We start from the raw sequence: 26,926 nt of genomic DNA on the forward strand, positions 1-26,926 counted from the left end.
TTAGAGACCATAACACAACAAAAAGCATGTACCATTTTAATGGCGTAAATAACAATACACATGTACACACGCACACGGGTATTAACATAAATTGTAATCTAGTGTATGCTGTTTCAAACTTCCGCGTAGTTCGTAATGCAAGTGGGAACTTCCCGTGTGTTTACCTGATTGAATATTATCTGACGCTTAAGTAAACTGTTCGCAGATTTTCTGTAGCAATTGTTTGAAACAGCATAATAACATGTACAAAAACACATCGTGTTTGGAAGAGAAAACTCTACTAAGTGGTTGACCACCGAGACAACCGACTATGCATTAGAGCTTTGTCAAAACCACAAGACTGAGACACTGCAGCTGGTATGTGAAGACCATGATAAGCTGCTGTGCACAGCCTGCCACGTGTACAGCCATCAGTAAGTACTTAATGTACTTTACCACGAACATGGGCTGGAGATTGTACGTCCCAGATCCAAATCATTCCCATCTTCATTGGAATTTTCTGACAAAGATTTTTATCCCACGTTTGCTCAAGTTTCCATTCATGTATATAAGGGTACTTGTGAGGTAAATAATCAATTATTCTGAGGCTTATTGTCGCGTCCATGCGTTTTGTATGTAGTTCTTGACGGTAAATATTCAGTAAATATGAACGTAAGTATCAGTATCAAACTATTAACCCGACCTTTACATTTCATCTTCACATTTCATCCATTGTATTAATTGTTAATACAAGAACTGATTAAAAATGTCACAAATGTTTTATTTAAACAGACAATGCCGCCATGTGAAACTGATATCTGATGTTGTGACATCACTAAAACATAAAGCAGATGTTGACAGCAAAAACTTGACATTTACATGGGAAGTTGGCACAAAAGAAGCAAGACTTAGAGGAAAGTATACAGTCACTCAAAACATCCTACAAGAAAATTCTGGAAGAAATCCACAATTTTAGAGAGGAAATCAATGAATATTTGGATACACTCGAAAGTAATACTGTTAACGAGTTAGACGCTTAACTTTCGGCTGCAAAGACATATCTTCAGGATGACATCCTGGTCTGTAAACAGGTTATTGAGGACATGAATGATGCACACCATAATATGCAATGTATAGCCAGCAAGAGCGATACATTAAAATTTATCACGTACAAAGATTGTCACAAGTATTTGTTAAAGGCAAAATCAATGACACAAGGAATGATTGCTAAGAAGGAGGTTACAATAGAGTTCCAACCTGATGCTGATTTCACAGAGACTCTATCCACTCTTTTAGGATTAGGAAAAGTATACCACGTAAGGATATCATCAAGTGAGCTTAGCACAAAATCTTACTCAAAAATATATGATCCAGTAAACTGCTCATCTTAATACGATGACATTGAAATTTTAAGTGCTGTTATCAACCCCAAATACATTTCAATCAGCCAGTCTGCCGATTATAGCAAAACAAGTGATGTGAACAGGCTCAATTCAGAATCCAGCTCTACCAGTCACATTGACCATGGAAGCAAAACTATCGATGTTACCAAGCACAATCTGATGTTCAATCCTGACTCAGGTTCGTCCCGTCACATCGACCAAGATAGCAAAACAAGTGCTGTAACCTAGCCAAACATGGTGTCCAATCCAGAATCAAGTTCTAATAGTAACATTGACCATGGTAGAAGAACAAGTGATTTGAACAAGCCAAAAATGGCGTCCAATCCAGAATCAAGTTCTTCCCCTAACCTTGACCACGGTAGCAAAGCAAGTGATGCAACCGAGCCAAAAATGGTGGCCAATCCAGAATAAAGTTTCACTAGTAACCTTGACCATGGTAGCAAAACAAGTGATGTGAACAAGCCAAAAGTGGTTTTAAATCCAGAATTAAGTTCTACCAGTAACCTTGACCATGGTAGCAAAATAAGGGATGTGACCAAGCCAAAAAAGGTGTCCAATCAAGAATTAAGTTCTAACCGTCAATGATAATGATGATTGACAATGATAGCAAAACAATTGATGTTACCAAAAATGGTGGCCAATTAAACATTAGGTTCTATCCGTCGCATTTACCATGGTAGCAAAGCAAGCGATGTGACAGAGCCAAACTGGTGCCCAAATCTGCATCAAGTTTAACTAGTCAACTTGACCATGTAAGCCTTAAAAGTAATGTTAACAATCCAACGCAACAGTCTGATCAAGACTACATCACACTTGAGGGAATAACAACAGAGTATTATGTTACAATGAAAAGTGATTTTTACCTATCTATTATAACAGGTATCTGCAAGACAGCTTCCGGGCAATTCCTCATCACAGACTTCTCCAACAAAAAGGTAAAGCTGCTGGATCAGTGGTACCATGTGGTGGCCCACTGTGACATGCCTGATAGGCCACTGTGCATATGCAGTATTGACACCAGCTTGGCGGCTGTTGCTGCGTATGCATTAAGCAAGTCTATTTCGAAAAAACTAATCATGTTCATCCGAGTTAAAAATGACAAGTTGGTTATTCAAAAGAAGCTAAAGCTCAAACATGAGTGCAAAGCATACCACAAAGGCAACTTGTATATAACATCGGGTGGAGCACTATAACTCTACACTGAGGATGGAAGATTGGTGTGGAAGATGTACGAGGATAACTCTGGCAATACGAACGGTAATTCTTACATTGTTTTTACATTGTATAATTACCTATTATTGTAAAGCTCTTATTATTGCAAAAAAGCTTCAACACATGATTTGATAACGAGACATTTTATTAATGTATTTGACCCCAAATGACCCAATTTCGAACTCAACTTACTTAGATATCATCAAGAAAAAATATTCTGACCAAGTTTCGTGATGATTAGGCAAAAATTACGGCGTCTAGTCTGTTTAAAAGTGTTTTTTTATGCAAAATGAAAAAAGAAAGGTTGCAAATTGTACAAATATCTATATGTGCTTTAATTAATATATATATATATGTATATTAAAGCAGTTATGCGCACCACTAGACATTACATCAAAAGATAGCAACTCCAAAAATATCGAAGACAAAGGTATCGGATTGTTATTATATAAAGTCAACTTTGGAAGCAAAATTCCGCCCCAGTCATTAATGACTGCCCAACTTCAGACTTTAAGGTTTCCAAAGAAATATTCATTATCCAGCTTTATTAGTAAAACCTTATCACATATAATGTTAAAAACATTTTTATTCGAAATTGTACAATATTTGCCAAATTGCCATCATCAAAACACACAACTACTAAATATTCCAATGTTGGTAAATACAATACGATTTTTTTCCAATCCACAGAGCCCCGGTCCCTTTTCCAAAATGGTGAAAAACAACTGTTTTTGTACCTTGCACTTTCTCGCAGATCCCTTTATCTTTAGACGGAGTATCATTTAAATCTTCTCAATATTTCTAGTTATTCTTTACACACCCACAATAACTTGGTAGTTATGCTCTTCACACGCAAAAAAGAGGAGCGACATGGTCCGAGTTCGCTCACCTGAGTATCTTTTTTAGAAGTTTGTTACTAAATTTTGTTCTATAAGTCTAGATTTGATGTAGGCATTATATTTCCCTGTCATTCGTAGTTTTGATTCCAAAGATTTCGTATACCTATTGAACGTTACATACTATATATTTAACCTCTGGGCCTCAGAGACAAAAGTTTTATAGTTAATGGCTAATTAACATGAGCTTTCCCAAGACAGCACTTTCGTCTATTCTTCCATTTGACAGTATAATGTACATATTCTTTCAGTAAACTGATATATATACATCTTCGACATATATATTGAATATTTGTAGTGATGAAAGGGGTATTTGTAAACTTAATTTATAAATTTAACCAGTCTACATGGGCGAGCAACAAAACCTTGTTTCAATGATTAAACAATTGATTGAGTATAATTTTATTGAAGACAAGAAACTTTAAAGTTTAACATGTTCTAATATTATGCATTCGAATAAATTATGTGGTTTTTACCATTTAATCAATATATTGATTACAGTTTTGAAAACAAATATTCATTTTAAAAGCGAGAGGCTCTACCTTAAATTTGACTTATTCCCAATGTAGTTGTGTATTAGGAAAATCGTGTATTAGTGAAAGCGAATGTTTTATTTGTGTATGCATGATTGTTAGTCAGCATTACTAGTTTGAAGAATTGTGTTTCATTTTGGCCCTGCAGTCCGGCTTCATCCTACTCTACCTCTCACGGAAAATCCACATACATTTCTCTTAATTAAAAAAAAGCAAACTAAATGTGAAAGAAAAAAAACTTAACAAGCAAACTGAAAGAACATTTCTTACGATTACGCAAAACCGATAAGAAAAGCGTGGTCAAAGTCAGCTGGTGTACCAGTATTAAAAGCACACACTAATGGCCGTGGAAAAAATGTCATTACTTATCCCAACACAAGTTATAAGGCCATCCAGGTATTCGACCTGGTGATCTTTGGATATGCAGTCAAACGGTCAAATGAGCAAGTCGGCTGTTTTAATCACAAAAATGCTCCGTACTCTAAGCAGGTGGTGGCATAATCAAGAACCACAATGGAACATGAATTTTTTAATACATCAAATTGTATTCACATTACTTTCATTTTTAGCCAGTTTTTATGGATTAGTTAACTATCTGATTCAAGCCAACCTATTTACATAATTTCAAACTTCTTCAAACCTTGTACATCACACGCTCAAAATATTAATTATATATCATAAAAGGGCAAGTTCGAGCACCAGTCTTAGAAAATCTGTTTTTATACCTACAAATTTTTCATTTATACTATATTTACAACTCACATTCAATAAACTGAACAATATAGGGATCTGGCCATGATATAACAATAACATAAATATTGTGGATACACAGTGTGATTACCTGTTGAGTCAAATGTTGCTGAACATGTTATGTTTTTTTTTCATAACAGAAACGGTCACGGCATGTGCAGTCAGTCCAAATGGAGACAGGATATATTTGACAAATGATCACAGTAACCAGCTGATCACGCTGTCCACTATCCACTGCACAGTGATCTACAAACTGGATTTAAACGTACTGAAGATGAGTTCTGAATTAGCCCAACCTGCCCTTTACGGCCTCCATTAAACAGACATGGGAAACGTTCTGGTATGTGTGGGCGTGTCTTCAAACTCAATTATCCAGGTGGTCAATCATGGGATAGAGGTTCTTGCAACGGTGGTGACTTAAGAGGATGGAGTCAAAAGTCCGACATCTGTCTACTTCAGTCAACAAACTGGCTCACTGATTGTGGGAATGTGGAACAAGGACAGCATTCTTGTGCTTAACATGAAGTATTTAAATATTTGAAATGACAATTTATTCTGCAATATTTAAATGGCATAAGGCTTGATATGAAATGTCAAACATATTTTTTAATTTAAAGTTCAATTACTGAGGCTCAATTGAACTTGGACAACAATGCCATTTGAGCGTCTATTTATGCATTTCACCATGTCCACATAGTTAACAATTGTGGCAATCGAATGTTTGTCCAGACAAGCCATATGATGCCAAAATTTGAACTTTGACCTCCTAATCCTGATCTTTATTCTGAGATAAGGACAGAGGTCTTCAATGTTCTGACGTTCCATAGCATACTGGAGAACATTTGTTTGTGGTAAGTGATTTTAAAATTTAACAATGAAGCTCAGACGCACAAACACTTATACGCTGACTAGACCATTGCGTATCTTATCACACAAAAACGTAACTGACCCTGTATTTTTTCAAAGTTTTATTTTGTACAAGTGAGATAAATGCCTTACAATGCAGAATTCATAAGGCAATAGAAAACAAAAGAAATCAACTTAACGAAGTGTATAAACAGCATAAATTAAAACAGTGTAACAGAGTAATTAACAATATCATCTATGGTTATTTTTCAGAGACTAAAATCTAAACAATTATCAGTGAAACACGGGTATTTATCTTCACATCTGTTATTTACATGGATGTTAACATGATTCTTGTCTTAAAATGTACATACATTGTACTCAGTAAGTATGAATACCGTGTTTAAGGTACAGCAGTTATCTAACATAAAATGCTACAGATATGACAAAATGACTCCTGCTTAGAGAAAATGTAAGATGTAACCTAACTCTTGATCAGGATTATCAATTGAATTTGATAAATAAATGAGTCGTATTCTGAGAAAACTGGACATAATGCATGTGCGTAAAGTGTCGTCCCAGAATAGCATGTGCAGTCCGCACAGGCTAATCAGGGACGACACTTTCCGCCTAAACATGATTTTCGGTAAGGAGAGACTTCCTTTAAACTAAAAATGTCATAAAAGCGGAAAGTGTCGTCCCTGATTAGCCTGTGCGGACTGCAGAGGCTTATCTGGGACGACACTTAACGCACATGATTTATGTCCAGTTTTCTCAGAACACTACTCAAATAAACGTGTGGGGATGTTGGTAGGGATTGAATAGTTCAAAATTCGACAACAGGTCAAGTGAAGCATAAGACAAATAACCATTTTATTTAGTGTGCCTTGTATTATTTAAAACTGTGCCAACCGGTTAACAATAACATCTACCTACAAGAATTGAGCAAAGATATAATGTCAAATTTTGTTTACAAAATTGAAATCTAAAATACAAAAGTATATTTAGCCTCAAAAAGTCACCGAACATTAATGTCAGCACATTTTTTAAGCACTGGCTGTTCACACATTTTTGCAGATTTTTTTTTTTACTTCAATCAGTATTCAGAGAAGGACTTCTGTCTTCAGTAGGGAAGTTGAATCTTCAGAGGCCTAACGTTCAATGTGTATTATGGCTGTATTTCATTCGGTCAGTCTTCCAGATTTGTAAGCATTTGAGTCTCGCTCTGTGAAAAATGGGTTTCATGGATGTGCGTAAAGTATAATCCCAGATAAGCATGTGCAGTCCACACAGGCTAATCAGGGACGACACTCACCGCCTTTGCTGGATGTTCCGTCAAGAATTGTCTTCCTTTAAACGAAAAATACAATAAAAAATTCCGAACTGCACTGTAATCTGAGACGAAACTTTACGCACATGCATTTAACCCCCTTTTCTCAGAGCGCGCCTCCCCTTCTAAAAAAATTTACCCACTTTCATACCAAAACACAGTTAAGCCAACATAAAACTGTGTGTTTTCTAAGTTTTTCTGAGCGGAAGTTGGTTTTGCTAATAAAAGCGAGTTTTATGTGAGCTAAACTGTGCTTTACGGAGTTTAAAGTTGGTTTATAGTGCCATTGTTATTAAATTTATTTATTATTGATTTATTCACAGGTTTACACAAAGTTTACCTTGCTACTCCTTTAGAGACAAAACCACAAAAAACACGTTCCTTTTTAATGGCTGATATTACAATACACATGTACTACCGCACACGGGTATTGAAAGAACTTGTAATCCAGAGTATGCTGTTTCAAACTTCCGCGTAGTTCGTAATGCAAGTGGGAATTTCCCGTGTGTTTACCTGATTGAATATCATCTGACGCTTAAGTAGACCGTTTTATGACAGTGGTTTTCGTTTGCGATGTGTTTTTCAACTTTGTACTTGCTTTCTCTTTCATGGATTTAAATTGAACGGTATTTCGGTTTTGCTTTTACACTTTTGATAAATGAATGTGTTCTGCTAACTACTATACCGTAAAACTTTTAAATGAAATCACTGGTATTGGTAGTAAAAGTCGTTGAATTGAAGTGAATATTATGTGTATGTATTTGTATTTTTGTCTTTATGAGCTAATATAAAAAATTGTTCGATACATAGCATCTTACATGAACGTTTAAAGATGTGTTTGTTGACATAAACGATATACAAATACCTTCAATTATATTTGACGCTATATTACTATATTTTAGTACGCGCATATTTATGACAACATATCAGGACACGGTTAATGTTTAAGGAAAATTATATAACTTGTATAAAACTTATATTTTATACAAAACACTACGAAATTACAGAATACAAAGGCATTATTATGAACATGCGACACTCAGTTTAACTTGGTTAAAAGGTTCAATGTTCGTTTTATCATAAAGGTAAATTTGCTCGTAACTTGTATCAGTATAGTTTACAAAAACGTTGTTGTATTTCTGACTTATTTCATTTAAATATTCAGCCAGGATCTAGTTGCCTAATAACTAATACACCACTCAATGACTCTATCTGGATGTATATTCCTGGAGACAATTACGTCACTTTCCAGATTCGTAGTGACAATGTCGTCACTTACCAGTTATACAATGTACAACGACGACGTTTCCTAATGATTGATCACAATTAATACATTTTAAATAAAACAAATTATCAAAACAATTTGACTTGATTATATTTGCTGTGAATACCCTTATAACTCATCGCACTGCTAATAAGTACACTATTTAAGAAGTTTTTATGTAACAAAACCGCCATCGTATTACAGGACTTCCTGGTAACATTTACTGCATCAATAGATTTTCAAAGTGTTAAATGTCAATTCAATTCTATAATGATGTGTGTGTACACTCCTCTGTATTTTCTATATAAGCACAGGTATGAAACATCACATCACTAGCAAACATGGACTTAAAAGCGGTATGTATTCTGTTGCTACTGACAACGGTGAAGGAAGTCAGAGGCCAAAACAATGCCGGTCTAAAGCTGACGGTTACTAAGGAGATATTGGACAAAGGTCAGTACTATAAGCGTCATTTCGAAACGTGTAGATTATTTTTAATTTGAAGGTAATATGTTCGGCGTGTACGATTACAAGTACAAGTTGTAAAGGTTTGATAACAGATCAATAAAGATTGTGTTGTTGTTGCGAGTAGTAGAATTTTTTGCAATATTTCGATTTGTCCTTGTTATAAGTTGGTTTCAAAATGGTAAGTTATATTTTAAAAGATTATCTCGAAGCGTTTTCATCCATCAATATGATACTTTAAAGACATTCCGTGATTGCCTCTTTTCACAGGTTGTAAGGAATTTATTAGCAATAAAGTATTTGATGTCGTTAAGAAATCATTAATACTATGCAAGAAAGAGAGTCGAAAAGCGGTTCTACATAGATTCGAACTCATGCTAACGCTATTCGCTCAAAACCTGTAGTGTTTTTTTAATGTTATATACCATTTAAGCTATCGTTACGCCTTAGTTCAGTCAGAAAATTCACGTATATGAATTTGTTAATGTAACACCATATATACTATGATGTACGATTGTTTTATTTTCTGCTGTATTATTTAGTCATTTCAACTTAACGTATCTTACTGCATACTGTGGATATAATCTGACTTAAAGCGATTTGTAAACATCAACTTTTTTAAGAACTAAATTGATTATAATCAAGAATAATGTTGCTATTTTTTACTTCAAAAAGACGAATTGAATGTCAACAGGTAAAAAAAAGAACATAAACAAACAAAACAATATTCCAATTTTTGATTGTATCTTTAAAAATACTTCATGTCGATAATTGATGTATGTTTCGTTGTGTTATATTTCTCCTGTTAAGACACTTTTATTTTCCTTTTGTCATGTATTTGTGTCAAATAAACATGAGTCTCGCTCTGTGAAAACGGGGCTTAATGCATTTGCTAAAAGTGTCGTCCCAGATTAGCCCTTGCAGTCTACACAGGCTAATTAGACTGGATTTTCGTTTAGAAGAGATTACGTACATGTATTATGCACAGGTGGTTAGCGTGTGGCTATGATATTAATTAGTGAAAACATCATTTTGAATGATAAATAATCATATTATAACGAAAAATTAACTTTTCTGAAAAAAAAAATTTCACTATCAAATATATATATAACAAGGTATGCAACTCAAAATCAGCCCAAAACGGGGTGCATCGCTTTGAACAGCCATATCTTCATAAATTTTGCAGCGATTTTCACGATCTCGGTCTTATTCAACGCAGAAATGAATTTCCTTTCTGGAAATGTATATGTCTTGTAATATTTTTACAAATGCTGGGTCACCTTTTAAGAAATAACACGATACACAACACGCATGACCCAGTTGACAGTGATCATGTATTCTTTATGAATGAAATCTCCAGTTGTAAAGACACACCTCCGCATTGGACCAATGAAATCACTCGTATGTTTAAAATGTCAGTTAGTTGAAATGTATGTAAACAAAGGTTTCTAACGGCGCTGGACAGTTAGTCTTGATGCAGAATGTAACGACAAGAACGGTAATAATGTTTTTTCATACGTTTTATTGAATTATGGTATCGAACTACATGAACTTTGTAGGGAAGTTGCCCTTTACTCCGTGAAGATTTCAGTCTTAAAGACAGCATGATCACTGTCAACTGGGTCATGAGTGTTGTGTATCGTGTTATTTCTTAAAAGGTGACCCAGCATTTGTAAAAATATTGCAAGACATATACATTTCCAGAAAGGAAATTCATTTCTGCGTTGAATAAGACCGAGATCGTGAAAATCGCTGCAAAATTTATGAAGATATGGCTGTTCAAAGCGATGCACCCCGTTTTGGGCTGATTTTGAGTTGCATACCTTGTTATATATATATTTGATAGTGAAATTTTTTTTTTTCAGAAAAGTTAATTTTTCGTTATAATATGATTATTTATCATTCAAAATGATGTTTTCACTAATTAATATCATAGCCACACGCTAACCACCTGTGGTATTATGCCCTGTTTTCCCAGATTATTACGTAAACCCATACTCATTTAAATCGTAAAAAATCCGACAAACTATGAGGCAAAACATATTCAGAAAGTCTTAACTTTTATTAAAATAACATTGTTATCGAGCATTGATTCAATTAAGACCCATGAAATATTTTAATAAATGTTACCAAAAATTGATTCAATAAGACCCAGGCATTGTTTTAATAAACACTTATTAAAAGAAAATATTATGTTGAAATGTAATAGTGTTTGAGCGCGTTTAATAAAGTACATTTAAGTTTTTGCGTATATATTTGATGCCGACTATATAGTCGTATATAGGCTTATGAATTCTATTATAATTTTTGTTTCGAAAACAGAAATATTGTCTAAACATCTCTTATTAATGCGGATTATTATATTTCCATAACAGGTAGAGCGTTCATGAATAAAGAAATATAAAATATCTGAAAAAAAAGAAAGTAGAGTTTCACTTATTTGCTAACAATGTCCTGATGTAAAGCAGAACACTCTTTTATGTACACAAAGAAATGTACACTATTTGGAAATCCCCCACTTATCTTTGCAGATACGTTGATACGACACATATTCATGTACAATGTTTACAATTTTGTTTGTTTTTAACAAAATTTAGTAAACGCGTCGGTATTGACATAAACTTGTTCGTTGCACATATTATTGAAGTTATCAATATTTGATTTACAGAACCATATGCACATTGTTAATTTATTTTGTATATATTATAATTATATTGGTTAAAGAAGGCAAAATGAAATGTTAACATTTGAAATCGTATATTGTCGTTTTAAGTGAACGCCATGGAGCTACAACGCCTGCAGACACTTCTGACCACGGTTAAGCTAGACGATGCCTATGACGATGGGGGAGACTTCTCCTGGAGGATCTCAGGGTAGGTTTTCCCACGGTTAAGATAGACGATGCCTATGACGATGGGGGAGACTTCTCCTGGAGGATCTCAGGGTAGGTTTTCCCACGGTTAAGCTAGACGATGCCTATGACGATGGTGGAGACTTCTCCTGGAGGATCTCAAGGTAGGTTTTCCCACGGTTAAGCTAGACGATGCCTATGACGATGGGGGAGACTTCTCCTGGAGGATCTCAGGGAAGGTTTTCCCACGGTTAAGCTAGACGATGCCTATGACGATGGGGGAGACTTCCCCTGGAGGATCTCAGGGTAGGTTTTCCCACGGTTAAGCTAGACGATGCCTATGACGATGGGGGAGACTTCTCCTGGAGGATCTCAGGGTAGGTTTTCCCACAGTTAAGCTAGACGATGCCTATGACGATGGGGAAGACTTCTCCTGGAGGATCTCAGGGTAGGTTTTCCCACGGTTAAGCTAGACGATGCCTATGACGATGGGGGAGACTTCTCCTGGAGGATCTCAGGGTAGGTTTTCCCACGGTTAAGCTAGACGATGCCTATGACGATGGGGGAGACTTCTCCTGGAGGATCTCAGGGTAGGTTTTCCCACGGTTAAGCAAGACGATGCCTATGACGATGGGGGAGACTTCTCCTGGAGGATCTCAGAGTAGGTTTTCCCACGGTTAAGCTAGACGATGCTTATGACGATGGGGGAGACTTCTCCTGGAGGATCTCAGGGTAGGTTTTCCCACGGTTAAGCTAGACGATGCCTATGACGATGGGGGAGACTTCTCCTGGAGGATCTCAGGGTAGGTTTTCCCACGGTTAAGCTAGACGATGCCTATGACGATGGGAGAGACTTCTCCTGGAGGATCTCAGGGTAGGTTTTCCCAGTTTTATCTCTTAAAGGGACATACGTACAATATTTTTTATCTTTTAAAGGGACATATACAAAATAATTTTCTAAAATGTTTTAATTTGTTAATTTAAAGACCAACTTTCTATGTTTTGGAAATGCTTATTTTTCGGTTAACGCAAAAGTTAACAGAATAACATATAATTTTGTTTTCAAAGCACAATACAACGTAAACAACTTCAACATTTACAAAAATGATGCAAGCTTCGCCAAAGTCCATTTGAAACACATACATATGAGTCTCGTTTTGAGAAGTCAGGGCTTAATGCATTTGCGTAACGTTTCGCCATACATTAGCCTGTGCAGTCTGTAGAGGCTAATCTTTAAATACATGTTCAGTATATACTATATTTGTTAAGAAGATACTTCATTAAATAAAAAAATACCTTAAAAGCAAAATGCTTCCCTGTTTAATCTGGGATGGTACTTTACGCACATGCTTTAAGCCCAGTTTTCCCAGAAAGATGCTTGGCCGTAAAACGGATCCCATCCTAAAGCGAAAGGACCCGATCCCAAATCGAAATTGTAAAAATATCCAAATTAAAAAAATAATAATAATAATAATAAAAAGACGTGTATTATGATAGATTATATCTCAATTTTATTTCATAAACATCTTACAAAGTATATTACTATAACTTTTCGCGCAAAGTGCATTTTATCCCCAAAATGGCCAGGAAAAAGGGTTATGTGTTAAAATTTGTTAAAACAAAAATCCCAATTTGATCCATAATGTTGATAAAAATTCCCAAATGTACCATTGTATCGATTTAAAAATCCCAATTTTACCAGACTCCTTCTCCACAGAGGGATAGTAATAACTATGTATTTCTATATAAAGCAATTGGAAGTCACAAATTCCGCTAATTACTCTTTAAAAGCGTTTAACCAGGGATGTCATGAAAGTCGTAAGACGAATGTTAGTGCGAGTATTGTCCAGTTAGTTCTGACCCGCGTGTAACAATTGTGTCGTAAAATGCACAAATCTTAATTGAACATGGTAGTTAAAAACGTGTTTTTTTTTTCTAAAAATGACTTTAAGAATTTAGAGAAACTTATTGAAACAGAGACGATATGTTTTCCTACGGTAAGATACGAAATGAAAGAATTATTCCGGAAATAATCGTGAACTGGTCAAGTATTAATACTATTTAACATAAAAGCAATATGTAATACATAAAGTTTATAAACCCAAGTGTATTTGACATATTTGTACACAATGTTTTGGATGTGTACATGTCTGTTAATAAACTGATCTGTTAATAATTATAGTGTTCAGTAAAAATGTACAAAATTATGCGATGCAATCACGTTAACGTTCCGATCTTCCAGTATTCAAATATCCAGTGCGGGGACGCTAAGTTCTAGTGTGCAGTTACGGACCGGAAGTTTCAGCTGGTCCCTTCAGATCAGCAGCCTTGAGATAAACGCCAACTGGAAAATGAAATATGATCCAGGCCGCTGGCTGTAAGTCACATGTACACTTGTAAAAATGTATTATTTATTTCAGAGTATTTACCGAAAAAGTTAAAATGCTCGTTTTGGTCTATACAGTTTTAGCTATACGATGTAAAACATGCCCAGTGATGAACACAATCATTCTTATAAGTCTTATTTTGCTTGCCTTTATATTCACAAGATGTATAGTGATATGATAAGTAATGAAAATAAACATTCGCCCATTTTGAAATAACGTCAATAAGTCGTTAAGTATATCTTTACGTTTTTAAGGTTAATAATCACTGATTCAAAGTACACATGACGGAAGTTTCGTATAACAATACTCCAAAACGTTTTCGCACATATTTGGTTCTCAATAAGCATGTGAATGAATGTCAACTGCACGTTGTGCTTTGTAGCCCCACAGTGAGGGATAGCGGCAGGCTATCTACCAGCGTACGTCAGTCCGGGATCACTTTAACCGTTCAGCCGGGTATACATATGTTCTTAGTCCCCTACCGGTGAAACCGTAGGGGACGTATGGTTTGCACTCTGTGTGTCTGATAGTCAGTCTGTCACACTTTTCTGGATCCTGCGATAACTTTTAAAGTTCTTCATATTTGTTCATGAAACTTGAAACAGTGACGGATGACGATATGAAGATTATGCACGTCATTTCATTTTGTTCCAATGTCAAGAATTCTGGTTTCTATGGCAACAAATAGACTAAACATATTGCTGAAAATGGTGGATCCTGCGATAACTTTAAAAGTTCTTCATGAAACTTAAAACATGGACAGATGGCAATATGGAAATTATGCACGTCATTTCATTTTGTTCCTATGTCAAGAATTATGTTTGCTATGGCAGCAAATAGACTAGAAATATTGCTAAAAATGGTGGAGTTTCACTGGTTGGGGACGTTTATTGCTTGGCGATAGTCTTGTTAATTAATATGATGGTAGGCGTTAAACGTACCGCCAGTCATTCATATGATTTTAACAAATGTGATAGAAGGCGGGAATTGTAGAACAATGATACATGTGTTACCAATTAATATGATTGTATGCTATTCCCATACGCCAAGGTATACATACGATTTTTAAACTTTAATACCAGTAAACTGTAACGGTGCTACATGTACCACATACAAACATGCTTTAGGAACTGAAATACCGGTTAATTCCAACGTTATGGCCATGCATTGACAGTCAAATTCACATTTTGAAATAGTGCGACAAGAAGTACGTTTTTTTCAAAAATGATTCCTGCATAAAATGTTGGACTGTTTAACTTGATACCAATGATGATTATGCATTCGATTATTTGATAATGATACATTTTTCTGTCAGTTGTTGAGACCGAAAGTCTACAAGTGAACCTGCAGGACTGCTCCGCCTCTCTTTCCGGTCTGGAGGTCTCCTTTGGTGGAAGTATCCTCAGTCGCTTCTATGAGTTGGTCGCAAATGCTTTCGAAGGCGACATTCGGCGACAACTGGAAAGAGCGGCAAGTTTGCTACTTTAAAGTTTCGCTAGAGTCCTGATGAACTAGACATCAACATAATATCGTATGTGACAAGCTTTTCGGCAGGTGGCATTCTCAATATGTGTCTGATAATGCTTTCAAGAAACTGTCCATTTTATTTTACCCAACTACAGGTATATTGTAATATCTTAAAATCCCTAGCCTTCTATATAATGCGATTGTTTTAATACATTGTTAATTTTCTGTTTATTTATAACCTTTCGCGAAATCTGCTTACAGCTAGAATCCGCTTTTTCAGATCTGCAAATCGATTACCAGATCCATGGGAGACGTGCGCAAGACGCTGACCGATGTGCAAAGTGAGTCAGTTTTGAATTTTAAATGTCAATGTGAATTGTTTGAAATAAAAAGCAGCGTTGAACAAAATAACGTCGAATATGCACGTGTTTTAAGATACGGGTAAAACACGTATAATCATCGCGTACATGTATACCAATTTAACACGTGCGACACAACTGCATTTTAAACTTGTGTATGGATCTAACATGATTTGTGTAATTATACGCAAAGTAAGTTATTCAGATTGCTGTTAATATTCATGATGATGATGATTGATGATTGATGATGATTGATGATGATTGATGCTGATTGATGCTGATTGATGCTGATTGATGATGAGTGATGGATGATTGATGGATGATTGATAGATGATTGATGTATGATTGGTGGATGATTGATGGATGATTGACGGATGATTGATGGATGATTGATGAATGATTGATGGATGATTGATGGATGATGATGGATGATGATGGTGATAATGGTGATGTATGATGGATGATGATGATAATGATGATGATTGATGGTGATGATGATGATGATGTTGATGATGATGATGATGATGATGATGATGATGATGATGATGATGATGATGATGATAACCATGCGTGTTAATACCGGTAGTTAATTGTACAAACAAATCACTCACAAATAAACATTTTGCCGATATAAGCTAAATTTGGAAATAAACTCTTATCATGGAAAATAAATGAAATTTGCCTGTTAAAAACTCTTTCTAAATCACATACTGTATCAACTTTAATCATTTGATTGAAACTACCTTTGATGCACGAATGGAGTTTGATTTGTAAGTATCTACATTTGAATAACGTCGTCTATTTCAGCAACCTCGAACGTGCATGTGTTCAATACTGATTTCACTGTGGACTATGGTGTTGCAGCCGTTGAAGTGACCAGCGATCATATAGCAACCTTCCATAAGGTGAGTTCTTTTACTAATTATAATGTCTATATCTTAGTATTTCAGTTTTTCCTCTGGTATTGAAGTATTTTACCAATATGACTTTTGGGTCGACTTTCTATAAAGATATGTGTTTGATCAACAGTGATATATTTCAATGTCATTGAAGTTAAAATTTAAACTTTTTGTGTACGTTTATCATGCTGTAGATAATGGTTTCTTTTCCGAAAGTGTACTGCGGAAGCTACATTTTCCGTCTATGTTTGCATTTCATACATGCAGGATAATCTTTATAAACACTTTTGGAAGAGAGTATATTAATCATACATTGATACCAAGTTTAATTATAGCAAATCAATTAACATGCTCGGAAAGTTTGTCTGTAAAAAATCAGATTTTTATAGAATTGCATTTACTTGTACATTAATTACAATTGGTATAATTATTATTTTATGTCATATTTTATTGCTTAGCATGTCATTAATACGATAAATAGATAAAACTTTGTTTACGTCATCGTGAATAAAAAACCTGTGTCTCGTTTGTAGGGGACCGTCATCTTTGCTGGACAAACGTTTCCAGTTCATGTGACCCCTTTTATACAAGCCATGCCTACATCAGGTGTGAGTTTCGATCTGGCGGAGGAATTTTTCAACAACGTCTTGACGACTGCCTTAAAAAATAATTTCTTAGACGCGTTTGCCGACTACGCGAAGGTAAATTATGCCATCTTAAAATTATTAAGAAATACAAACTGAAGAATCCTTCCTTTCTATCGAATATGTCTTTCATTTCGTTCTCGCGTGTTGGTTGATTTGAAAGTCGCTATTATAAACACGACATCACACCTGCACAACAAAAAGGTATTGTATTTGCGCATCCTTATTTTGTTAATATTTGTCGTTGTTTTGTGTCGATGTATTTGAGACCTTCTTCAAGCAACGAAACAAGAACAAATACAGCAGAATTCAGCCAACATACATTGGACATATTATACATGGTGAAAGTCCTCACACTGATCACCGTTAGATAGCTGGTTTGATAAACAAAAAAAACATCTTCATGGTGAGCATTTTGACACTGACCTATGGGTAGCAGGTTTCGCATGCGGAGCAATATAAATTTCTTTTAACATATTAATTTTTATATATATGTTTGATATTTGATTTCATTTCAACCATGACACATTAAGGTGGTACTTTAGACAAATCGGCTTGACAATATTCTTACGGTTGTATTAAAAAAACATTGGAATGTTAGCACCGATTTTTATTGTTGCTGCAATGTTGAACATGACTTTATTGTCCCATTTTTTAGAGGAGGAACCACCACGAGATAAATGGGTTAAACACGTATTTAATGCTTTATTTACGTATATTTTTGTCTAGTTTAGGGCGAAGTTCATATTTCCACTCGGATTCAATATTGTACCATACGAATCATACAGATTGTGAAATGCCAGTGATGTGTAATTGATTTTTCCTCCCTGTACTCTATTCGTGGTTCGGTCGATGATGTTTCTCTCTTTACGCTCTTTGCGCTCTTGTAATGCGTTTTATAACCACCGAATAGGGATATAGTTAATGTCTATTTTCATCATCCTTTGCTTACCATGTATACAACATCCAATCATATACCACAGGTTAAACGCAAGAACCTGAAGTTTATGTACCTGACGTGTGACAACGCCTTCTGTCTTGGTCGTCTGCTACCGCAGGTGAGAATGAATGAACGATTTAAACATGTTTATCGAGAAGTTACTCACCGATGAGTCCTTAGAATTAGCGCTTGACGGCTATGTTACGGATCTTATGAACGCTTTATGTATGGCGATCGAAAAGGAGACCCACATTTCTTCATGTGCCACTATGTCACGGTTACCACTTGACCTACATTTTGAACGCGATATTCGGACAACCATTCAACCTTTACTTCCTTCGAAAATACAAAGTGTCAACGAGACAGTAAATCTATGAATTTATCCATGTCATTGCGCTGGTCGGTTACAGCAGCGAGTTTGCTAACAACGGGTCAATCTTACAAACTGATCATCAGAGAATAAAATCATAATATTAGCAATATACATTATCGGACCGAAATTGAAAAATTGAATATTCACAGAGTTGAAAATAAAGATTTCCAAACAAAAAATTCGCAATTTGGTTGAGGTAATATGTAGAGATCTTTTTGTTGTATAACTATTTTGTAAGCTTATTTGGTTATGAAATGTAATTCTAATGGTAATTCCCTACATAAAACAATAGCACAGTCTTCCCTCATGTAATATTGTATATATCCATCTATCCAGGCGAAGGACCGGTGGCCAGAAAGGGTGGTGGGTGTACGTGTGTATGTGAGTGACTCGAACCTGTCACTTGACACTCTGGGAGCGACCCTGAACATCCGGGGCCGCTTCAATTTTTCCGCTGAAAGCGCCACCCAAGCGGATCCGATGTTCTCCGCCATCTTTGTAAGAACCGATATTTTGTTATTTTTACTATTTTAACGACAATCCTTACTCTTATTAGGGCCTGGGTTGAATATCCTGCTGTTTGGTATTCGAATTATTGAAAATATGATGCCAATATTAAATACTCATATTTGAATTGCTTGTTTGAAATTAGCGAATTTTTAACCAATAAAGAATACTCAGCTGGATATTTGCTATTTCAGCCGTAGAAAATATTGAGGCAAAGCCCAATATACAGCTTAAACCAATATTGAGCCAATGTCAAATTACCAGCTGGTTATTAGGTTTTCCAAATCATAGAAATCGATCGTATTTCGACTCCGGCTCGATATTCGCTCTTAAGGCCAAATATATAGTACCAAGCTGGGTGAATTTTGCTTGATAGTCACTGAAGTTCGAATAGCATACCCAAGCAGATATCCGACTCTGTATCAATATTGGCAAAAGTATGAAACCCAATATCAATCTTGATAATAGCCAAAATGCTAACACCCACAACCCAGCCGGATATCGACCTAGGCTGGATATTCGCTTAAATGTGAATGCCCAATACTTAGCTGGAGGTTTTTCCCTGGCTGGATATTCGCAATTAACTCAGGTTTTCGTCCTTGTTCCAATACTAAATACCCAGCTAGGATTTAAACTCTGGCTTAGAATTGAATTCCTAACCGCAATACCAATTACCTTTCAAAGTTTATTGACCTATTATTAAAACAAAGAAAATGACACATTATGTTTGCATTTCAGGACTTTGCGTTGCCAGTACAAGTAAAATTCTTCAACGGTTTTATTTCTGCTAAGCTTGCAAATGCTAGGTGAGGTCAACGTTAATTCAACTTGTATATGGGCCGTGCTCTGGGAAAATGGGGTTTAATGCGTGTGCGTAAACTGTCATCCCAGATTAGCCTGTGTTGTCCGCACAGGCATATCAGGGACGACACTTTCCGCCTTAACTGGATTTTTGCTATGAAGAGACGCTCTGTAAACAAAAAATATCATAAAGGCGGAAAGTGTGGTCCCTGATTAGCCTGTGCGGACTGCACAGACTAATCTGGGATGACACTTTACGCACATGCATTAAACCTCCTTTTTACAGAGCACGGCCCATATGTATCATAAAGTGGATAGCTTTCTTTTACGACTTTGCTTTAATTCTATAGATGCTCATTACTATTCTTTTCAAAAGTTATATAAAACAATAACGCTGAGTTCTATTTTTTTACATGACGACAATACGTTGTTGATATTGTAAATTACCATTATATTGTAAGAAACGGTAGTTCCTACGCAACAAATTAACGTTTGCGTTTTCATTTCCTTATATACTATATTCGAAGTTGCATTTGCTTTAACTCTGTAATAATGGAAAGTAATTTTGATTGGTCTTTATTGATTTAGTTATTCTTATCCGTTTTACATCATATGTAGTTTTATTTAGCCACATTGCTAAGTGTATGTACATGTGTTTATGACTGAACATTTTCATTATACCGATTTAAATCTCTCACCTTTGTTAATTATGCAGCGGACAGATTGTTATAGACCAGTCACATATTGGGAAGATTCTGGTAAGAACGTTTTCATTCAATTGTTTATATTGTATTAATTAAGTATTTTATTTACATGTATTTATGTTGATTTTTTATATATTTTGCGGACGGAAGAAAGACGAACATTATGCTTCAAGTTCCGATGTATCCCGGATTATAACACTAATAACAAGATTCATTTTTCTATGATAAAGATTCAACAAAGAACATGGACACATATTCGGAACTATTTGTATATATTTTTTTTATAATAATAGTTACTACTGTCACTGATTGTTTTCAAATAAATACAATTAAAACATTTCCAGATTCCTGGACTGCGAAATCTCTTTGACGTTATGACACCGAATTTTACTCGACTTGGTGTGGAGACCTTGAACTGTAAGTTTTATACGGAAACGATTCATAATTGTGTTTGGTCATAAAATCATTATTTTATTTAAAACATCTACTCTTTTAATACCATCACGTGCACGCTAGCGTTTCCATATATTACAACAATCGAGCGGAACCATCAAATTATCATTTTTTTTTAATTTTGAACATTTGCTTACATAAAAAATGAATAACTTTAAATTATGCGTATATTGACGTCATGGCGTCAAAATAATGACGTCATTCCATAGTACCACTAAAAATTATCGAATTTTAAATCGATTTACTAGTTTTAAATAACTCATTTGCCTATTCGCGTTTGAAAAAAAAGAAATTTTTCTGGGGGGGGGGGGGGGTCACTTTATCCGACACGAGTTTTTGAAAGTTGTTTTTTAAGTTTGCAGAAAATGTCAGTTATAACATGCTAATTTACATATTCACAGAAAAAAGTGTTCATATTAAATCCGCGTTCTGTCCTCACCATTTGTTGCCATATAGCGAACACATTTCACACCAGGATTTAATGCTGTTAAACTAATCCAACTTTTTTGTAGCGTCCCCGGTGTCCACTGAACTGAAACTTCCGAAAGACGTCATGTTTCAAACCAGCAGTGTACAGCTGTTTCCGGTATTATGTTCACGTCAATATTGTTATAAAAATGTAATACTCGCTAATCTGTCAACCAGTTTTACGGTTTTTATCGTTTTTGGAGACAACTTAATATTTTTTAGTCGACATGTAAGAAGATATGAACATGCTGTTGTTTTACACAAAACAGTTTTACACAAATTCGATTCAATAAAAGCATCTTCATTCACCAACATTAAATTAAAGAAAAAGAGCACTAAAGGTGTACTTGCATTTAAGAATGTTTACTTCTTCATCCGGCATTTTTTATATGTATTTTTGTCGCTCAAATGTTATATAGCTATGTTATTTATATACGTTCGTAATGTATAGTGTATAATAATTGTAGAAAAAGCTACGTGTAAACGCAGACCTCTGTCAGAAAGGTACGTCCGGTTGCTCCTATTCCGCCAAGGACGAATGGGTGGGCAGAAGCGACGGTGGAGCGATTAGTGTTGTTGACACTATAACCACCACCACAAGTACAACCACAACAACCACTACCATACAAACACCAACCACGACAATCACAACCACTACAATCCGGCAAACCGCCAGAACCACGACCACTACAACGCCGAGGACAAGTACGACGCAGAAGCAAACAGAAGCACCGACGACCAAACCTGCAACCAAATCAACAGAACCAACATCGAAGCCAGTTACGGTCAAACCACCCGAACCTTCTACAGAAAACGCCCAAACCACAAATTATGCACCCATGTCCTCACCGATTATTACCACGTCGATAAACAAACATGATCAAACACCTGATACGGTTTTGAGATACAACGGTACGCATAATACAAATAACTCGACGCGCCGCCTTATCGTTGATTTATCTATCGGAAAGAAATCGGCCAACAGCCCGCTAACTTCAACCAAGAACCCGGCTAAAACGAACGGAGCCCGTGCTATGAACATGGCCTTGCTTTTGCTACTCGTGTGCATTGTTTTGTCGAAGTTCAAAAACTTTATTTAAAACTGCGAAATCACTGATTTCAGTTCGCTTGAAAACACAAAAGAACGTTTCATTCGGCTGAAATCAACAAAATATATGTTAAAAGCAGGAATTCTTGACATAGTGTATACTCCTTTAAATTTGTTAAATACTCAACTTATATACGACCGATATTTACTGGTATTTAATTGCCAGTATTAAACAGTTCAAAATACTGAATACTGTCTATGGAAATTATTTTCTGTATGTGTGCTATATCTATCAAACAGTTCAAAATACTGAATACTGTCTATGGAAATTATTTTCTGTATGTGTGCTATATATATCATATGTACTCGATCCATCACATACGTATATTGTATATATCATATGTGCTCGATTCATCACATACGTGTGCTTTATATATCATATATGCTCGATTCATCACATACGTGTGTTGTATCTACCATATGTGCTTGATTTACCACATACGTGTGTTTTATCTATCATATGTACTCGATTCATCACATACGTGTGTTGTATCTAAAATATGTGCTTGATTCACCACATACGTGTGTTGTATCAATCATATGTGCTCGATTCATCACATACCTGTGTTGTATCTATCATATGTGCTTGATTCACCACATACGTGTGTTGTATCTATAATGTGCTTGATTCACCACATACGTGTGTTGTATTTATCATTTGTACTCGATTCATCACATACGTGTGTTGAATCTATAATATGTGCTTGATTCACCACATACGTGTGCTGTATCTATCATATGTGCTCGATTCATCACATACGTGTATTGTATCTGCCATATGTGCTTGATTCACCACATACGTGTGTTGTATCTATCATATGTGCTCGATTAATCACATATGCATGTTTTATCTATCATATGTGCGCGATTCATCACATATGAGTGTTGTATCCATCATATGGGCTTGATTCATCATATATGTGTGTTGTATCTATAAATAAATGTGTGTTTGATTCATCACACACCTGTGTTGTATCTATCATATATGCTTTATTCATCACATACCTGTGTTGTATCTATCATATGTACTCGATTCATCACATACATGTGTTGTAACTATAATATGTGCTTGATTCACCACATACGTGTGTTGTATCTATCATATGTGCTCGATTCATCACAAACGTGTGTTGTATCTATCATATGTGCTTGATTATCCACATACGTGTGTTGTATCTATCATATGTGCTCGATTCATCACATATGCATCTTTGATCTATCTTATGTGCTCGATTCATCACATACGTGTATTGTATCTATCATATGTGATTAATTAAGCCAAGATCGCGGACAAATTATGAAAAGCCGCAACTTCAACAAAACACCCACAAAATATCTTATGCACCATGGAAACAACAATCGAAAGCGCCCATCGATTTCCGAGGTAAAAATAGATTCGAAGTATTGAACAGTGACCAAGTAGATACGCCGCAAAGGCGTAGGCAGCTGATTGAACGCTCGCCCCGAACCCATGTAGACGAAACAGAGCTTAAAAGGCCTCGAGAACAAGATTCAACGACTTCCACCGACCTTGTACAAATGCCCGAGATTCTCGAGCAACCCGAGCCAATTATCAAACAACGTTCTCAGTTTAACACATCTGTGCAATAGGACGCACAGGGAGAGAACCGATGCTCTTTACACAACAATAAACACGGATCAGTTAGTCGATGTGTGAGAGAATTAAAATTTCGCTCTTTGAACGTTTGCGGACTGAGATCGAAACAGCTTTGTCCAGATTTGTATTCAATGTTATGCAATTATGATATTATTTGGTTACAGGAACTTAAAACTGACAATTATGATGATTTAGAATTAAACGAGTTTAAAATGCATTTTAAAAAACAGAAAAGAATTCTCTGTACGTAAATCAGAAGGAATATGTCTCGCTGTTAAAAACGAAATCAGCAAATATGTCACAGTTATTCAGTCAAGCAGTAAATTTGTATTGTGGTTTAAACTGTCTAAACATTTAACAAAAAATGAGGATATTCAGTGCGGTGTTGTATATGTACCTCCTAAAAACTCTAAGTATGTAAATGATCATCCGTTTTCCGATATCCGGATAGAAATTGATAAGTTAAGAGATAGATCTATGCATGTTTGGCGATTGGAATAGTCGTACAAAACAGTTAGCAGACTATGTTTAACCTGATCATGATATTTTTGGTGAATTACACTTAGATGATATTTAAAACGATTTAATGTGCGACGAGAAACTATTTTCATACTTGATTTTTTCTAAAAATAGTTAACAGAGACGAGTCAAAAAGTGTTATATTTAGCAAAGGAAGACAAGCTAATCGTGTATTTTACTATAAAAACCATCCCCTTGAAGTTGTTAAAAATTATAAATACCTCGGCATTTTATTCAATAGTAGCGGCTCTTTTTTACAGACAAAAAAGAATCTAGCCGAACAGGCAACCAAAGCTGTGTACTGTCTTATCAATAAATGCTTGCTTTGCAAATAGACATTAAAATTGATCTATTTAACAAGATGATTGAACCTATTCTTCTGTACGGTTGTGAATGTTGGGGGTTTGGAAATAACTATGTATTGGAAAAAGTTTAGTGGAAATTTTTTGAAAATCAATTAGGGGTTAAGGCGAATACAGCATTGTGTATTATATACGGAGAAACTGGAGTAAAGCCCCTCCAAATTGATATTGAAACTAGAATGATTTATATTTGGTCTAAATTAGTCCATCCACTATGTTTAAAGCTATCACATAAAATGTACAACATCTTATGTAATATACACGCAATGAAACGCACTAAGTTCGACAGGATAGAGTGTATACGGAACATTTTTGTTAAATGTGGAATGATGAATATTTGGCAATCTCATGATTTTCCATATTGCACATGGCTCATTCAAAGTATGAAACAAAAACAAACCGATCTGTTTATAAACAAATGGTACTCATATATGAATAATTATAGTAATGCAGTAATTATAGATTGTTTAAAGACATATTTGGTTTTGAAACTTACATAGTTAAAACTCCAGATAAATTTAAAAAATACATGATACGAATTCGCACAAGAAATAACAGCTTACCCGTCGAAACTGGAAGTTGGCATGGGATGGAATTGAACCAGCGACTATGTTGTTTATGTAACTCCAATACTCATATTGGCGATGAATTTCATTATTTACTTGAATGTAATTCCCTCAATAGTCTAAGAAAGCGTTTCATTAATAAAATATTACACGAGACCAAATATAATAAAATTTAAATCGCTAATTTCAATCGATTTTCACAACCACAGTACACTTTGTTTATTCGTTAAAGAAATATTGAAACAGTTTTAATTTATAACGTGTTCTACGTGTTAACTGCTCTATACATTAGATTATTGTATGTTCCCCCTAAGCTCTTAATGTTAAAATATTGTTCGTATATATTGTAGAACATAAAAATATTCCCTCCCTTTAATGTAAAAATTGCTGTATAGTCTGTAGCCCCTTCAACTATGTACCTATGTATGCACTTTGTATAATTGTTGCTCATACTGTCATGTTAAGCATGAACTGAGCTTAAACTTAATAAACTTTGAAACTTTACAACTTTAAGGCACATTCAGTTTTGTGCACATTCTGTGTTCTTTCATGTGTGAATTATTTCATGATTGTTAAAATTACGTCCGATGATTTATTGTTGCGATGTAATATTTTTAATAGTATTTAATATAACAGTGTTCCTTTCATTATGAAAATACGGACGCACGTCCAACATAATTGTGGTAAAGAGTTATACAAATCTATGTTTGTATCAATATTGTGCAAAACGTATCATGAAGTGTTGCAAATTAATGTTATATACACTTCATCTCGAATTTCGTCAAGTCAAATGTTTTGTTTAAGTCTTAGTTTTGTTTTTCAACATGTAGTTTTTTTTATCTGAATGTAGTTAATTAGTAAAATGTGAAAAACACCCATTGGTGTTGCACACCATGCGTCCCACCCACACCACAACGTACTTTATTATGAAAGTATAGGTAGTTCATACTTTTTTGTCGTAATAAAATTAATAAGCCAGAACATACATGCAGAGGGTTTTTTTACTCACAAAACGATACATTACCTACGCTAGAAATAACGTGTCGGGTTTGTTGTTTGTTCACTTAACAAAAACATCGTACTAAGTACTATAGAAACAGCATATCGGATTGGTGTTTGTTCAATCAAAAAAACATCAAACTAAGTACTCTAGAAACAGCTTATCGAATTGGCTGTTTGTTCACTCAACAAAAACATCGTACTTAGTACTCAAGAAACAGCT

General features: G+C 35.2%; 1 protein-coding gene across 3 annotated transcripts; it reads left to right on the top strand.

The window, feature by feature from the left end:
• The first annotated feature begins 7,407 nt into the window (after nucleotides 1-7,407).
• LOC127834169 (uncharacterized) lies at nucleotides 7,408-24,634 on the top strand. Of its 3 annotated transcripts, none has more exons than XM_052359803.1 (16): nucleotides 7,408-7,575; nucleotides 8,528-8,666; nucleotides 11,452-11,551; nucleotides 13,772-13,906; nucleotides 14,299-14,372; nucleotides 15,232-15,386; nucleotides 15,664-15,724; nucleotides 16,550-16,647; nucleotides 17,175-17,342; nucleotides 18,269-18,343; nucleotides 18,935-19,096; nucleotides 19,844-19,911; nucleotides 20,622-20,664; nucleotides 20,955-21,027; nucleotides 21,576-21,649; nucleotides 21,999-24,634. In XM_052359803.1, the coding sequence occupies exons 2-16, from the start codon at nucleotides 8,555-8,557 to the stop codon at nucleotides 22,629-22,631; spliced, it is 2,031 nt and encodes a 676-aa protein (XP_052215763.1). In that variant the 5' UTR covers nucleotides 7,408-7,575; nucleotides 8,528-8,554; the 3' UTR covers nucleotides 22,632-24,634. The 3 variants fall into 3 exon arrangements, with proteins under 3 accessions (XP_052215763.1, XP_052215764.1, XP_052215766.1); XM_052359804.1 differs by having other exon boundaries at nucleotides 7,420-7,575; nucleotides 8,523-8,666; XM_052359806.1 differs by having other exon boundaries at nucleotides 7,563-7,702.
• Nucleotides 24,635-26,926: the final 2,292 nt, after the last annotated feature.

This window comes from Dreissena polymorpha, chromosome 6 (assembly GCF_020536995.1).
Source record: "Dreissena polymorpha isolate Duluth1 chromosome 6, UMN_Dpol_1.0, whole genome shotgun sequence".
Classification (NCBI taxonomy): Eukaryota; Metazoa; Mollusca; class Bivalvia; order Myida; family Dreissenidae; genus Dreissena; species Dreissena polymorpha.